Source organism: Engystomops pustulosus, chromosome 2 (genome assembly GCF_040894005.1).
Source record: "Engystomops pustulosus chromosome 2, aEngPut4.maternal, whole genome shotgun sequence".
Classification (NCBI taxonomy): Eukaryota; Metazoa; Chordata; class Amphibia; order Anura; family Leptodactylidae; genus Engystomops; species Engystomops pustulosus.
Window position 1 is genome coordinate 223769355 of NC_092412.1, and position 18275 is coordinate 223787629.

General features: G+C 39.7%; 1 protein-coding gene across 1 annotated transcript in view; it reads left to right on the plus strand.

Moving 5' to 3' along the window:
• TRAF4 (TNF receptor associated factor 4) overlaps window positions 1-17921 on the plus strand; it is a 31094-nt gene extending 13173 nt beyond the window's left edge. The window contains exons 2-7 of the mRNA XM_072138273.1: window positions 8932-8983; window positions 10864-10968; window positions 12537-12698; window positions 13740-13901; window positions 14446-14601; window positions 14708-17921. Of these exons, the coding sequence (XP_071994374.1) occupies window positions 8932-8983; window positions 10864-10968; window positions 12537-12698; window positions 13740-13901; window positions 14446-14601; window positions 14708-15340 (1270 nt within the window). The 3' untranslated portion in view covers window positions 15341-17921. The remainder of the gene's footprint in view (window positions 1-8931; window positions 8984-10863; window positions 10969-12536; window positions 12699-13739; window positions 13902-14445; window positions 14602-14707) is intronic.
• The last annotated feature ends 354 nt before the right edge of the window (window positions 17922-18275 follow it).

Here is an 18275-nt window from a genome sequence, read left to right on the forward strand (position 1 = left end):
GTTACACCCAGTTGGCAGTTCTGACTAAATGCACACAACCGCTCAAAAAACGGACATCAGACTGCCGCACTAAATGCAAAACTTTTTAACGCATCAGTACCCATGACTGTAGTTTTAACACACCATGTGACCGATCTGTAATAAAAACATCAGCACTAATTGTGACAAATCACTCATAAGATTTTATAGTACAAAAAACGGATTCCAGACAAATTGGCTGTGAAAAAATAAAACAAAACTCCCGAGATTGGCCACGTGTGCAGGAAACCCTATTCATTCAATTTGCTCTAGGAGAAATTATTGGAGGAACCGTACAAGACAAATATATAAGAACAAATGTTCTAGAATTCTCAATTTATGACAATACAAGTATTTACTAAGGCAGACATGGCATGAGGGGGGCTTATTAATATAATTGTTCATAACACTACTATACATAGTTCTCTAAGAGAATCTCCTATGTGGCATGTGCTTCTTAAGAGATTTATGTTAAACACTGACTTCATAATAACCATGTTTCCATAGAAAACTGTAGGTTTGTCTTGTATCCAAACCATACTATGAATCCATTGCTATATTTATACCAGGCGTAAAGAGAATGTTAAAGCAAAACCCCGCCATATTTTGTGCAGAGTAAAAAAAAGTTTGGACACCGAGACTAGAAGTTTTCTGTATCTTTATGGGGCCTGTACCTGGAGACCTGTCACTAAACTATGGTAGCTTAAATTTAGGCAATTATATAGCTGTAGTTAGTGGTGGATTATAATATAGGCTGTTTGGGCGGTAGCCAGGGCTCAAGCCTTCTAGGGGGTCCATGGCTTTCTAAACCACCCACCAAATTTTATACTGAGAAGGACCTTCACCCATGAAATCCTTGTACATTTGTTCATAGTGTCAATACACATGTACACAAGAGCCATTTCAGGACCTTTGAAGGTCCTCCGAAGCTCCTGAAACTGCAGATTGAAAGCAGACAGAAGGGACACATCATCCATTCCCCAAAAAGCTTTGTTCTAGTACCATATGTAAGAAGTAAATTTCTGACTTGTAGGGGCTATATTTTTGAAGCAGCCCAGGACCCATGGCAGTCTTAATCCTCTTCTGGCTATAGTGGGGTACATACTTGACTTTGGCCTAGTCCCTAGTTCCCTTTCTTAAAATTGTAAAAACATGCTGCTCTTTTCCAAAATCTGCACCACACCTTAACATAGTTGAGATGAATGGAGCTAAGCAATACCAGCACAAACCAAGTTTAAATGTGGGACCTCCGGACAATTCCTTTAACTTAAGGTAAAAAAACACATAAGATTGAATGTTGACCTTGTAATGTTTAATGACCCGACTCTCTCTTGCTAATGCTAAATGACAATGCATAGAATGACCGGATATGTTGAATTTTAATATTCCTCATCCTTTATTCTCATTGGACCAAAGATTCTTTGAGAGATGTCAAGCATTAGCTTCTTCCTCACTTCCTAATGAGAACACATGCACACTTGGCCAATCCAAACAGCTGTGGAAGGGGTATAAAGGCCGATATAGAACTATAAACAGGTCTCTCACTGCTATAATATGTCATAGTCTTACACTGGGTACAGTCACTAGTACATGATCGGAGTCTCAGAAGCTTCACACTACTTAGCTAGATGTACATCAGAACTAAAAATATCCACAGATTATACTTGCAGAATAGATCTAGATGTGTTGTCTCCACCCTTATAATTATTGTGTACACATCGTATGGTTATATAACAGCGCGGCATAATGATTGGCAGGTGTGCCAGCTGGGCACCTCTTGCATTATATAAATGAGTATGCTGGAGGGCATTGCATATATAGAACAACATAAAGGTGATATGTTTGTATAAAGGGCTATTAATATATCACGTACATAACAAGAAAACCTGGCACCCAACACAGCAGATTGTTTTGGAAATGTCATTATAAAGTTTGCTGCATCTGTGTATGTAACAGCAACAGGACATTACATATATCAATTCCTCACTAGGTATCACATCTCTGCTTGATGTCTGTGAATGGAAGAGACATGGATTTTAGAGACCTAACCCCTCGCCGGAGGATTGGTTTTAACATCTCATAAAAAATATTTGATACTGTCCATATTTTTTTTTTTGTTGCCGCTGAGCTAAGACGATCATTCTTGCAGACCCAGCTGTATACATTGTACATTGAACATGCTCCTTTGTTGCAGAGTGTTTTGCCAGTACATTACGGGATGAGGTAATCATTTGGAAGACTTTGGGTTTAAAAGGTCACTATTATTCCTGGACTCATTAAATGGATCCTCTGTTTCTCTCTGCACTCTGGATATTCTCTACTTCTGACAACAAGTAATTGGCGCTGGATGTAGCTGAGGCTGTTTCTGGCCGAGGTCGTCCCTATGACACCACAATCTGGCTATATGGAGGTAGCTCAGGATACAAGTTTTGATTACTCCAAAAATTGACGAGAAAAAAATGTATGTTTATAACAGTTGAGACGTTCAGACTTTTCTAATTCTGAAAATATTTCATATATAGACAAATCTCAATATTTACCGTGTGGATCACATGACTTTTGAATTTATGACTCCCACCTTCTTAATATGTCATTATTTGACATATAAAATCAATATTTCATTAAGATGAAAGTGTAAAAAGGGTTGAAATGACACTTGGGGCACATTCACACGATGCATTGCGTCACAATTTTGATGCGTTTTTTACGCATTACAAAGGCTTCAGCCTTGATACATGCTAAGGTTACACCGTGTTTCCACTGCATCTGCTAAAACGCAATGTAACCTCAGCATGTGATCAAGGCTGAAGCCTTTGTAATGCGTAAAAAACGTAATGCAACGCATCGTGTGAACGCGCCCTTACTGTGGATAAATCTTAAAGGGAACTTGACATGGCGATTTGGGACACTAAACCACCAACAGGTCCTTACGGACCGGTGGTTTACTGTTCCAAATTGCCATGTAGTATTTTTGAGTTGTGGTTATAAAAAAAAAACCTTTATACTTGCCTGGTCCGTCGTGTTCTCGGCCCATGGGTGTTCCAGCAAGTGAGCGTTGTACACCACGGCTTCTCTGTGCAAGCGCCACAGGTACGGCACATGGAATGAATCCACGGGGCTTTATTTGACGGTTTACGAGAGGAGGCAACAGAGCGGGATTTTCTGATGTGAGTCCAGTGTGCCTAATTGGACTCACATCTAGTTAAGTACAAAAGTTTCTTTTTTTTAATTTTTTTCCAATGTACAGGCTTCAAAAAGATCCATTTTGGACCCTAAACTACAGGTCCATAAGGACCTATAGTAGGTTTAGAGTCCCAAATCTGACAGGTTCTCTTTAAGATCTTGTCAAAATCTACAGCATTTCAATACTGTTACAGATTTGTGAATTAGCTAGAAATTTTCTCTTTTAGGTCTTCTTCATTTTTCACAACATGGACTGAAATCGAATGTCTGCTCGCATCCATGGATGCACTGAAATGAATGCGTCAGTGTGACATCTGCATACAAAAAACATATAGCAAACGTCCAAAAACAGCTACATGTAGCATAAAGTCTATTTTTAAAAAAAATCCAGTGTAGGGTTTTAAGACTCCCATAGCATAGGCCCAAAGGTAGCAGCCTGAAGGCATCATGCAGCATAGGCCATCTCCTTTAAAAATGTTAAAATTGGGGAGTGGGGCAGTTAGTAGGGGAGGTGTCTTTGAAGCAGAAGTGGGTTAGTAATAAAATTCAAGAAATCCTCATTTGCTGTAAAATCTGCTTCTACGTCCTGGTAATGTGTGCAGAGCTTCATTAGACATTATCCTCGCGTGTGAGTCAGAACTGTGCAGACACACGCGGACGTACGTTTTTCAGTTATATAAGTGAGAGGAACCTCACAATTACATTGTCTGTTTACTGTCTAGCCCTTAGCAAAACGGTTTAAGATGAGGGATGCGTCTATTAAAAAGGGAGGGGCATTGGAGAACAAAGGGATAAGAGTGCACTCTAATTATAGGCACACATTGTACCGATATACCGTGCCAGAATATTGATCTATCTACCTACCTATCTACCTATAACGGGGTATTGGCCAGTGCCACCTACTCCGTCTGTATAGTAATATTCCTTTTGATAGATGGCTTGCCTCATTTACTTCCCCATAAATTTTATGACCGTGTTTGATAAGACAGGTGCCTGAGTATTGACTTATGTGATTCCGTTGGGGATTCTCTACTCCAAGGCGTGTCCCGCAGCAGGTGATTGGCAGGGAAAAGACTTGGCCCTTTATAGGGAAAGTGGAGATTCCAAAGAAGAATTCCCACAGCATTCTTGGGTGTGGATACTAGCAGCTGCCTGGCACAGCCGATGAGGATGTGTGTTTTGTAGGACTCCGTAGAGTGTGCGTTACATCTGCTGTGTTCATCTCCCAGCCTCCTGATGTTAGTAGTTACTGGACTCATGGTCAACTGTTCGGACACATTATTATTGTTTATGATGCAGAATCTTCTACAATGTATCATTCCTTCATAGTACAGCTCCTTCATCTGTTGTTTAATGGTAGAGGACGTATTGAAGCATGTAAACTTTTATTGTAATAAATCTTTATTTAGCACCATCATATTCGCCTGCACTTTACAGATCATGGGTACATACACAAACAAAATCAAAGTTAGGTGAATAGTTTTGGACAGGTTCAACTGATTACCAAATCTATGTTGGGCTTACCAACTATAACCAAATGATCAAGGGAGATGAGGATTTGGAAGTTGTATTCCAGCATTCCCAATGATTTTGTTCTTAGGAGAAGCGGCTTTTTCTGATAAATACACATGTACATTGAATGCACCAGTCTGATGTGTGTGTATAAGGGAGTTGGGAGAGAGAATGCGGACATATAACTCTTTAAAGGGGTTGTCCCGAGATTGAAAAACATGGCTGCTTCCTCCAAAATGACACCAGAACTGACCATGAGTTGCAGTAAGCATGGCACACACCATGGTCAGGTGTGGTGCTGTTTTTGAAAGAAAAACCTACTTTGTGGACAAACCTACTTTGGCTTTAAGGGAATTTATAGCCTACATTGTACTGCCGCTTTATACTTTTACTAAAAACTTATAGATTTGACTGAACTCTATGGGTTTTCTTATAGAGACCAAGCTTACAGGCAGTGCTACCTGGGAAATAGCATGCAAATTAGTTCTCCTACAAAGGGAAGAAAATGGGCTAGTTCCACCATTGGGTAACTACACCTTGAAAGATGACTAGGAGGCTGTCCTGACTTTTAAAAACAGGGCTGCTTTCTTCCAAAAACTGCATCACATCTAACCAAGTTTGTGCCGTTATTGCAGCTCAGCTGTAGAGAAATGAAAGAAGCTTAACTGCAATACCACACACTTCCATATCGTCAGGAGAGGAGCTGTTTTTGGCAGTAGGCAGCCATATTTTTCAGTTGGATCGTCACCAGGAGGATTTGATGGACTGGCGTCTTTTTCCAGCCTTATATATTATATACTATGATACTATATACTATACTTGTATGTAGGAAGTACACTACTGAAGTAAAAGTCAAGTTTTTCTTCCTATCCAGGATAGCTATATAAGCTTTATTGAATATTCAATGATGTTGAATTGAAATAAGTTGTAATTGTGTCTTTGAAGTCTTCTGTAGACACGGTGTATACGAGGTGCCCTTTTGTACTGGGTGTGCACTGTTAGTTGCAATGTTATGTGTCATATCTAGAAAGTGACATACCCAGGGACAGCCCTATTCCCCTGACAGATGATAGATAGCAGAACTGTAGGTGTGTATAGTACAGTAATGCTACAGCTTCTGCCTGTTACACTGTAACGACCACTGCTCCTTTCTACAGCCGGTATTTCTGGTCCCGGTGCTGTCAACGCTGCGGTTTTCTGGTCTCTGTGTCTGATCTCTGAGGTGGGTAGAAGAATTCTCTCTGAGGACTGAACTCTGTTCCAGTTCAAGAGGAAAAAAGAATGTTCATGTTTGCTTTAAAGTTACAGTAACTTGTGTGTCCTTGTATTTGGTCATTCACATGGCGGTAACTTTGTGTGTGATTGTTTATTTTCTCTCTGCAAGGGATGAAGTTAAATATTAGCTTGGTGGGGGTATTATATCCAGCAGGGGGGAGACATTCAGGCTGACCTCCAGCTCCCTGTGCAGTCTCAAGCGCTTCTATATCATTGTATAAAGTGCCAAGACTATTTGGTTTATATTAAATTGTTAAATTCAATGGTCAATTATGACCTCCACCATTTTTTATTAGACTGCTTAATGATTAACCTATCAAGTGTTAGCAAAATTCAAAATTTGCATCACATTTTTGTATTCTTAATTTATCTTATATTCATCTATATTTATCGGGGAAAAAACGTATTTGTTAGAATTTGAGGGGGGGGGGGGGATTAAAATATAGAATTCAGAAATTTAGCCTGGTTTCCATAATCTATGTGTGATGAGGGAAAGTTACTAGGTAGAGGATTACTTGATGTTAGGTCAACGCTCCCTTATGGAAGTGATTGTCTCTTCATAATGCTGTAAAAATAAGAAAATACCCCTGGACTACTAAAAACATGCTGGTTACATTATCACGCCATGATATAGTGCAAGTAATAATCTTGCTATTTACAACACCCTATTTTTACAATGGAGTGTTCTTGATCAGTGGTATCCACCAGGGACTTGTGATTTGCATGATGCAGTCGGGAGGAGAAGCTCTGTACACGTAGCCCATTGTGTAAAGCAAACAAGCACAGTGTGGACAGTATTTGCTTACGGAGGGAGGAAGTTACAAGAAAGAGGAGAGAGTTCAGAACAAAAGTCTTAAGCTGCCAGCTGGCAACAAAGATCACAGCAGCATCTGCAAGATAGCCCAGATGTGCTCGTAATTGGGATCATTTGGGGCTTGTTACAAAGTCCAACTATTGTATTGTCTTTTAGAGTTCGATGGATGCAATATTATATACATGGCCATGTAGATGCCGTACCAAGATCTGTCGAGCATCATGAAAGTCTTGATTGATCAATATCCAATGCAGATGGAAACTTCAATCTTGGGTCATCAAGATGTTCTCAATCAAGATGTTTTCATCAAGATGATTTCCATAGCCTATGACCATTTCCTAGTACAGATCAGGGGATGTCAAAATTGAAGCAACCTTTGCAGCTTTGTCTTATTTGTATTGATAACTGTACTTATTATGGGAGTACCGAGGATTCTGACCATGGACAGGAAAACAATAGTAGTAATGCCTTTCACACCCTGCATTGGCATTCATACACATCAAGTGTAAAACAAACAATTGCTGTAGACAACTATTGGTGATATTTAAAATATTTATTTAAAATTCAGATTTAGACTCTCTATGGGACCACCAGAGAAGCGGGGAAGTTATTGACTGTCTTCGGCAGACCTATTGCAATGAATTGAGCTTTCACATTGTTAGAATTTACTCCCCCCCCCCCCCCCCCACACACACACACATACACACACACACACTCCCACCACCTGTTCTTGTGATTGTTGCATTCTCTGCAATCAAAATCCTTTTAATCTACATGTTATCACATATCCAGAACACTCCTTTAAATGTAACTTTATTTTGACAGAGTCATTTTTCTAACTAATAGGAGTGTCCCTTATTAAATTCCAGTTCTTTGCTTCTGGTTATGAAACTCTGAAACTCTCATCTACGACATACACCTTGGGGGTAAATCCACCAGAACCGCGTTTTTGTGAGTTGCTTCGGTGTGTAACGTCAGGAGTTAATTTTCATCACACCCTTGTATTATAACCATAGTTGTGTCACATGCTTTAGGCACATACTACCTCTTAAATGCGTTGTAGCTCCAGTACGCGGTTACGTCACGCCAAATTACTTTTTGCGCACTATTTATTTTACATAACTTCCAATAATATTTCTTTATAATTATCTTCACGTAACGTCTCATGAAATACAGTTGTGCTTGATATACATAATTATATTTTATTACATTATAGAGAAGGCCCGAGGCCACAGCTCTCTGCTGTAGTCACTGCTCTACGTTCTCCGCACATTGCCCTCATTAGACGGAGCAAGTACACCCAAGTCATGGAGTCATTTCTATGATAAAAGAGATGAAAACCAAACTCATTTGCTGTAGGGAAGCAAGGATTACGACTGCGGCTGATTTCAAAGCAGATTTTTGGTTACTAAAGATTATCTGTCCTATAAATATGTCCTCCCCCTGCATTTTGTTTGGAAATAGTTCAAAGTTGAGTTGTGGCTCTAGATTCAGATCAGCACATGGAAAGCCGAAATCTGGAGACCAGAACTTATGTTTTATGCTGTTTTAGGTGCATTAAACATATGGAAGACTGATCATCCTGCTCTGTACATTTATTTTTGGTTCATTTTAGAGATTTAATTACATGTCTGAAACATAAATGTACATTATACCTATATATCATTGAATGGTTTTACTCCCACGCTCCATACCGAGAGGGTAAATGGCTTCACATGAATACACAGGGCAGAACAAGGAACCTCTTGCTCTCTGCCATGACATAGCTTTAGACTGTTTCGGTGCCCCCTAATGTCTGGGCTCCATACAATTGCATTGGTTGTGTTCTGTATAAATCCGTGCCGCAATTCATTGTACATGTTCGCAGCTGGAAATGTACAGTGTGTAAGGATATGTCCACACTGGACTGATAGGAAGTACATTTTCTTCAGTATAACATCTGCAGTGGCAAAAACTTACTAAGGTTACTGTTATGCCTTGTATGTCACCTATTGCAATATCACAAAATACTGTATATGCTTTTCTCACTTTATACTTTGTGCCGCAGTAAATAATACAATGATGAATGCTTTATGGCTCATGATGTCTCTCGAATTGTCTTTTTAACTTTATTTTCTCCTTGTTTGCAGTGAAGGAGTTTTCAAATGTCCTGAAGACCAACTACCCCTGGACTACGCAAAGGTAAAGACGGCTGATAATCTGTGTAACTTTTTGAGTAGTTGGAAAGAAAGTTCACTTATTTCCCCTTTTTTATGGCTAAGCTTGAGTTAACCTTGCAGCCTGTGTCATAGCAAATGGAGCAGAACATAATAGTTGCCGTCTTATCTGCCGGGGAGCTGGAGCATTTAGATGTCAAATGCATGAATGTTTTTGTAAGCGAAAAAAAATAATCAGTAAATGAAGTACTTGCGTTGTGAAGCTCTATCCAGAGAAAGCTTAAGTTTGCTAGAGGTGTCTTAGATACAAGAAGTTGTTCTTTTCCACATAAAACATAGCCTGGAAATATGTGGAAGGTTGTATCATAGAGGTTATATAAGTTTTCTGGCTTCCAAATGTCTCAAAATTGTCACATTCTCAAATTTGAGACTATTTGAAAGAGTGAATAAACCAACTCCACTTTTCACTCCAGATTTATCATGTGAATCAGATGCGGTTTATTTATGAATTGTAACTATTCAAAAATTTTGTTGCAAATCCCCTCCAATCCCTTCTTGGCGTAAGAAAATACACCAGAACCAGTTGCAGCAAATTTGTGACTGTGACTTGTTAGTCAAGAGGTTACAAATCCTTTCCAGATCTTAACACTTTTTATGCCAAAATGAAACAACTTTTTTAAAGCTGTCTAAGCCACTACAAAATAAAAACTAAGGTGCCAAAGTCCTCTAAAGAGCATGTAAGACAAAAATACCTGCCTAATGATAAATCTGCCCCTAAGTCTCCATACATTGGTAGCATCTCCGAGGAGCAGTATCGCCCCTTCCCTAAAGGTTAGGTAAAGGTAGGTTATTAGAAGCCAATTGGAAAAAGTTAAGTAACGACCAATGGCATTACAGCTTTGTGCAAAAAAAAAAACTTTTCAATTTGGCAGATTTGCCTTTAAGAAGTCTTGGAAAGCTAAATAATTATGGACATTTTGCTGTTTACTCTCTGTTCCCTAAGGAGATGTACCTAAGAAATGTACCACCATGCCAGCTCCTGGAGCGTATAATCATTAAACATATTGGTCTTCTCTTAATGGGAGTAGAAGTGCTTTCTGTCCCTGGAAGATTTAGTTTGCCTCGGAAGGGGAACACACACATCTTTTTATATAATAGAGGTCATTTTTGTTCTACTTAAGGATCTGTTTACCAAAATAGCCTGGTCAATGGTTCTCCTGCCAAAGAAAACTTCTCCAGAACCACTATGCTGAGCCTGGGAGACTCTCCGTCCCACAACAATGGCCGTCTGTTCCAGGCGCCTTTTTAAATGCAGACCCATCAGGAGCATAAAACCCATGCTTTTGTATCTTGCGTCTAAGCCAAACCCAGCGCAGACTGTAGATAAAGCTACATCAGTACAGTGTTGAGATGTGCTGGAGAAAAGGGCTTTTGTGGTGACTGCATTAGAGGAGAGCCTATGCTTGTATGTACCAGTCTTCAGGCTGAATGGCATCTCTGAATATATTCCGTCAATCCAGCCTACCATTGTCTGTGACAAGCCCTTCAACAAAACTGCCCCCCTATTTAAAGCACAGTGTATACCCTTCCTGCCGCACGTGCTCGGAGCAGAAGATGGAATGTCTTGACACAATGCAACGTTCTTTCTATTCTCCATGTGACGTTCCATGACAAATGCCCCGTTGAGTGAGTGAAGCACAGCTGAGCCGGCAGCTGTCATATATGTTTTATTACACATGGTCAAGGACAATTGCCAATGGCTTACCCTACGATGGTCACACTTGGTATATAGCAGGTGCAACCCTGATGAAAATGTAGCCATTGTGTTTAAAGAAATGCATTGGTTAAAATGGCCTCTCTGTTCGATTTGTCTTTATAATTTTTTTTTGTGTTTTTTTGCTGCAGATTTACCCGGATAGAGAGCTGGAAACTCAAGTCCTCAGTCTGTCCATTCGATGTATACATAGTGAGGAGGGGTGCCGCTGGAGTGGCCAAATAAAACAGCTCCAGGTGAGGTGAAGGGCGACCAAAGCCAAGAAATTCCACTGTCACTATACGTTTATTTCTCTGAACATTTTTTGGACATGTTATTACCTATTAAAAGCAAAAACAACTGTAGAGAGAAATTCTAAAAGTATAAAAAAAATAATACATGTCTATCCTCACCAGTTGTCTGTCCACAATATTTAATGCATGATCCTTATACAAACTCTTATAGAAATACCTCAATGAACAAAATCTCCTGCAGATCTGACTTTAAATGAAAGTCAAATAATGGGCTTATCCATAGAGGTCAGGCTTAACAATCAGTTTTACCATCAGTAGATAGGGCAGGAGGGATCCTGCTATAGCCAACCACAGAACGAGGAGGGACATGGCTGATCTCCTGAAACACATAGAAAAGCTTTTTTTCTCAGTTTTCACTTTATTATTAAAGGAAAGGCAGTTTAGTTTTTTCTTTTTTGAGCTTTTTTAGGTTTCTTTAAGCAATATGTTTGATTGAATATCAATGAATCCTCAGTTTGTTAAAAAAAAATTCCTGCCTGCGACTTTCTAGGCTTCTAGGTTAGGAAGTAATTTGAAGAATTCTGTAAGTTGATGCCGGTGGATCTTGCATATTACATGATGCTTTCACATGAAACTTGGAGTTTAGAAATGAAGTTGTCAGCAATTCTAAAATTATAAGCACAAGCTGATCTCTTTATAAGCCCATGACTAAGGCTTACACTGCTCCAACATGCAGATGTGCTACTGAGTAACGTTATACTGTACAAGCTTAGTGCCAGGAGCGTTACTCTGACAGCTTACAAAATTAACACTTTACTGTATAATACTATATTTTTTATAACCAATGTAGAATGGATGTATGACCATATCTTAATTTCAATGTATGTAGGTTAACAAACAAGTTTAGGTAAAGGATTTAGATTAAAGGGGTATTCCAGGAATAAGCATAATTCATATTCAAATGGGTCATTAAAATATAAGATGATATAAAATTAGTTAAAACTTTACTACCATCAGCAGAAAAATGTTGTGGACACACAAAAATGCTACCCGCCCTTTAATCAGTCCATTGATTTTGTCTCTGTGGGGACAGAAGATGGCTGCTGGTCACATGTCCACGTCACATGTCCTGCACCTGCCTGGGCAGGTCATGTGATCATCACCAGTGTTGTGGTGAGAAATCATCTCGGTGGTGCAACGTGCAGTGATGGTAGTTACACATATCATTACTATGGAAACCAAGCACGACATTCTATTACATGATCACTGGGAGCAGAGGATAAGAGGGAGGGGCTGTTACTAAGAACTGAGGGATCGTGGTAGTTGTAGCACTCTCCGCCTGGTCTAGAAACCCCAAATATTAAATTTTGTCACTCTTTAAAGCAAGCTATAAAAGCTCCATGTTGCGAGTTTTGTTGTATTCATTTATTTATAACATTATGGGTTTTTGTATCAGACGTTCATATTCCTGGAATACCACTTTAAATTCTAGATCATCACAAGAAATTACAATGTCCATGTGAAATATGAAAAATAGTGTTCCTTAATTTCAACATTTTTGTGCCCCTTAGACTCATCTCAACGCTTGTGCCTTTAATGTGATCCCTTGTCCCAACCGATGCAGCACCAAACTGATTCGCAGAGATCTGCCTGAACACATGCAGCATGACTGCCCGAAACGCAAGGTTCGCTGTGAATTCTGCGGTAATGACTTTACTGGAGAGGCCTATGAGGTATGATCAATGCTCTGATTAGCCCTTAAATTGGAGGATATTTTATATTGGGGGGCCACCTTCAGGATAGGTAATAAATTAGTTGAAATGAACAATTCCCCCCACCCTACAAATCATTCAGCACAACACAATGCACAATGGGGAGAGAATCAATCGCCAGTAGCACAAAGACTTGTCAGGTTGAAGTCTTACATGACCAACCCTCTGTTTCCAATGGCATCCCATCTGGGGCATCACAATCATGGGTACCCAGATAAAATGGTTCACCTATCAACAGGGATGGATTGCTTTTTCTGTTATGTGTATGGCATTTCATAACTGTAAGTTCAGGTCTGTGACCATCTTAAAGGCATGCCAGTACAAAAGATGACCATCAACATGGTTAAAAGCAAAAACAATACACAACTAGGTAGAGATGAGGGCGACCTGGACATGCTGCCAATCCGGCAAATTAACGCTACTAGCCATGGCTGTGATTGGTGCACCCTTGGACAATCAAAGCCATTGATGGTTACTATGGGCATTCCGCGATATGTCCGGTTCGTGCATGCGCACCCGCTCATTTCCACTACTAGGCCCTTTATGTGCCTTTATGTCATTAAGTTTACACTATTATACAGTTTATTCAGTGATATATACCTTGTATTTTTTAAACAGTTATTCCCATAGATTTGTCACTCTTTCCCAATGATAGTCTACTTATTGAACATTAGCATTTTCCCTTAATTCACCATTACCGCATGTACATTTTTCTTTTACCCAATCTACTTATAAGGAAATTTTCTAAATCCTCTTAAAGAAATCCTCCCTGTCATTGCAGCCACATTGCCTGAGCTCAGCAATCGGCCTAATATTTCACATTTTCGGCTAATGACTTACACATTTACAATTTAGACAGATAAATCTTTGATGTATTAGCTGTGTCAAACATTTAAATGCCTCTCCTCTTTCTCACGCTGAGGATGTATTACTCATTTGTCTCATCGTAGGAGAAGCTTATTCTTTTGCATTAACCTATTCTCTTCTCTCTTGCTGAACTAGGATCACCAGGGCTCCTGTCCCCAGGAAAGCGTGTACTGTGAGAACAAGTGTGGCGCTCGCATGATGAGACGTGTACTGTCACAGCATTCCCTGGCCGAGTGCCCCAAGCGAACACAGCCATGCCCTTACTGCAACAAGGAGTTTGTGTTCGACACTATCCAGGTAAGAATTGGGACTGCTTTGTATGTGAATAGAGGATATATGGCTTTTCTCTCTGTCATCAAACATGTACATAAGTCGGGGGCTGCTATAGGCGTTTCTACACCAGTTAGGAGAATATAGGGCACAAATTAAGCTCCTTTACAACCACCTTCTACAATAGACAGAATGGGTCAGAATAGTCCAGACCCCAAAATTGTATCCAAAATAATATATATTTTTTTAAAGTTTCATTTGAACTCAGTAGACCAATAAGACAAAAGAGCTATGGTTACAATACTTGATCACTTTATATGACATTAGCCAAATGTTGGACCAAATCTAAGGCTTTGTTCACATCTGTGGTGAGTCTTCAATTGGTCTGTTCCATTCTTGTATCTGAACAATAAAAATAATAGAAGCCGCATTTGTTTGAAATTAAAAGGGGAACCGACAAGAAAGACCCAAAAAAAACCATCAACTATAATGGGTCACCGGGCTTCCATTTGGGTGTGTGTCGTCTTTGTTGGACATTTAAATATTGACATAACTTCTATTACTTTTGCAGAGTCACCAATATCAGTGTCCACGGTACCCAATCACCTGCCCCAACCAGTGTGGCATTGGCAGCATTGCCAGAGAAGACTTGAATGGGCACTTAAAAGAAAGCTGCAGTTCTGCTCTAGTACTTTGTCCTTTTAAGGAATCGGGCTGCAAACACAGGGTAGGTTTTCACTATACTTGGTGCATGAATTTCTCCATACATCTGAATGGAAAGGGGTATTTCTGTATCTGTATGCTAATTTGTAATGTTTCTTCCTTTTGACTAGTGCCCTAAGATTGGTATGAGCAGACATCTTGAAGAAAATATGAGAGCCCACCTTAGTATGATGTCCTCCTTGGTTACCCGACAAAGGCAGGAGATTCTTGACCTGAGAAAACAGGTGGAGGAGTTGTCTGTGAGCAGTGAAGGAATACTCATATGGAAGATCAGTGACTATTCCCGGAAACTTCAGGAAGCCAAGGTCCGAGGCAATTTTGAGTCCTTTAGCCCACCCTTCTATACACACAGATATGGCTACAAGCTTCAGGTCTCTGCATTCTTAAATGGTAACGGCAGTGGTGAAGGCAGCTACCTGTCGGTATATATAAGAGTCCTCCCTGGCGAGTATGACAACCTTCTAGAATGGCCTTTCTCATATCGTGTCACATTTTCATTACTTGACCAAAGTGATCCTTCCTTGTCTAAACCCCAACACATTACAGAAACCTTTAACCCTGACCCAAACTGGAAGAACTTCCAGAAACCAAGTGGCTCTCGAAATTCCCTGGATGAAAGCACCCTTGGCTTTGGATATCCTAAGTTCATCTCTCATGAGGACATTCGGAAACGCAACTATGTACGTGATAATGCTGTATTTCTCAGAGCATCAGTAGATATTCCTCAAAAAATAATCGCATAATTGAAACTTTTGGACCTTTTATGAGGGGAGATTTTGTTTTCACACTAAAACAAGTAGTGTTTTCTCCAGTTTCAGTTCTTGAGTTGTATCACTACCTAAGATGGTCTAGTTGGAAGGAGAATGGTTACAAAAGAGGTACAGATGTTTTGTCCTCCTGTAAATGTCAACTGTATTTTGCGTTTGTACGACCAAGTCAACTGTGAAGCATTGGAGATGGGAAGATGGTTTTCTGAACCGTTCCTTCAGCTTTGGAGATGATCATCCAAAATAAACTTCAAAAATTCAGCGACCAAAAGTTCACCTTTGTTCTTCTTCTATTGGCAACTAAGTAACAGCTGCTGCAAAAACTGGGATTACATGTGCCACCTGGCATCTCTTAAATGGGCAGCCAATATGGACGATGTTACCATGCATCTCACAATACTAGATTTTTTCTTTTTGTGAATTTACAGTGCAATAGACTGCTGAACATTGTAGAGGAACAATTTAATCTGAGCTGCGTTAAAATCTTTTTTAGGCTTTTAAGGTGTTTGTGAGGTCTTCACCTTAGAGCTTGGCATTCGGAAAGCAAACTAAAGTCCAGGTGCTAAAAAAAAATAACAAAAAAGCCAAAGTGTCTGACCAAGGAGAGAGGACGGTGAGGTGTACCCCAGGCAATACAACAGACGGGTCTACCTCAGGGGTGTTTGTGGTGCTGGCATCTTATGCGAGGAAACTCGTGATAACTCTTAACTCAAGTGCATACTTTGGCTACAAAGGGTCCAAGGGTTTACAAAATTGCATTGACCAATAAGTGCACTGATAACATGCAAGTCACATGACAAAGAGAGGAGTGTCTTGAGGCCCTTTGGCACCCAATTCGGCCGCCAGGTTCGGCCCATTTGTATTCTCCGCAGCAACATTTTCTACTCGATTTTTGTAGCCTTTTTACTCATTTTGTAATTGACAGTTTGATAATAATGTGTACTGGACAGCTTTGGGAATTGATTTTGATGATTTCTTAGCTGGGGTATTCTGTTACTGATTATTGTATGATGAGAATGTTCTGTTTGATGTGACGTCTCTAATGTGAGCCCAAAGCTCTGTACATTTCAGTGAATAAAATCCTCTTGTGAATTAACCTTCTGAGATACGCTTACAGCCCAGGGTGATTGGCCTCTCCAGACGCTATGAAGTAACTTTGTGCATAGGATATCCCCTGAAATCCGCTCAATTTAGGTTTTTTTAAATAAAAAATTTTTTTTCAAGAACTATTCTTATTATGAATGGGGGAGAATCATGACCAACACACTTAATGCAACATTTTTTACTCAATTCCTCCTAATTCATCACATTAACTTGGACTGTGCGCTAACAAATTGATGAGCAATTTTTGACTTGTTGGCTATAAAAAGATAATTATTTTTGGCCACGGACACTAAAAGCTAATTTTGGATGGTTTATTATCCTTATCAGACTGAAGGCTATGATATCAACATATGCCCAACGATGGCTATGTAAGAATTTACTTTGTCCCTATAAATCGTTTGACTTCTCACATTCCAGGCACAATTTTCAGGGCCACCATCGATACATGTATTTATGTACCCTAATTGGGTGCAGTTTATTGATATCACGTGTTAGTATATCCAATTGGGATGCTTAGGATGGTTCCATTATGGAAACACCAGCAGTACCCATTGGCAATGTCCTGGTTTCTTTCATGAATTCTATTATTATAGTGCTGTGTGCACGTGATGGAAGGACATTCAACGTAGATGAGAACCCGACCTTATTCAGTTCAGGGTGTATTCAGGATACTCCAGAATTTCTCCAACATTTCGAGTTAATGGCTGCATTTTCATCTGTTTTGCAAATTAAAAAGTTCTAAAGTTTTGACACCTTTTCCGGCATTGTCACCATTTCCTCCCGTGACTTTGAGTCGCCTTCCTCTCCTTTGTATGCAAATAATGACCAGAAAATGAGAGGGATGGAGACTCACAAGGTATAAAAAGAGTAGTTTCTTTTCTCTTTGTTCACTAGTCACAGATGTTTGTTTAACCATGTAAATGTCCAAAATGTACCAAAAGACCTCATAGACCACCTTTAAGTGCAACCTGCTGCCTAGTAGGAGATGTGATATACACCAAGATTTTTAATAGACCCAGATGCTAGAAAGATCTTATGTAAATAACAAAAATTCCTGAAAAACAACAACCTAAAATGACGTGACCTTTCCATGATGAATCACGTACAGTACCTACCAAGTGCCAATAGTTAATAGGATACGCTGTGTGTGTTCAAAATATGGAAGGGGGTGATGGGTATGCCATGTCTGGAGGGAGGGTGCTATATATGGCCATGATCTGTTCATCTCAAAACAATCCAGACCCTGTTAGGAATTACAATGGTGGAACACTGTGAGATGGCTCCGATAACCGCATCATACGTGTTATGTAGCGTTTCTGAATTATTCTTATTTTTGTTGTTAATTATTTATTGTCTAAACAATCTGTGTTGAATGAAGAATTAATGTATTGGATGGGAGGGGCAGCTGATTGCCTTTATACTTTTGTATAATAAATCCTCTCCATGAAGAACATTCTGGTCTCCTTGTGATGATTTAGGGGAGATAATTATTTCGTTTTTTATATAGGTAGTATGGCTCCATCAGTCTTGAGGCCACAATGTAACCCCGTCAACATTGGATTTCATACAAAGGAAAGCTCTCTTGTTCTTTTTTTCTCTGATGTTGCACTATTAAGGCCTCATGCACACAACCGTGAGCTAGCAGGACAAATTGCTGATAGCTCACGGTCCCCATGGGCTTCCAATATGGACATTACATGTTCCCTGCCTCACCGCACCGTTACTACACCCAGGCTCTCCCACACACACACACACACTGACCCACATTAAGCAAAACTAGTGCAGTCTGTACTATGTGCAATTTGAC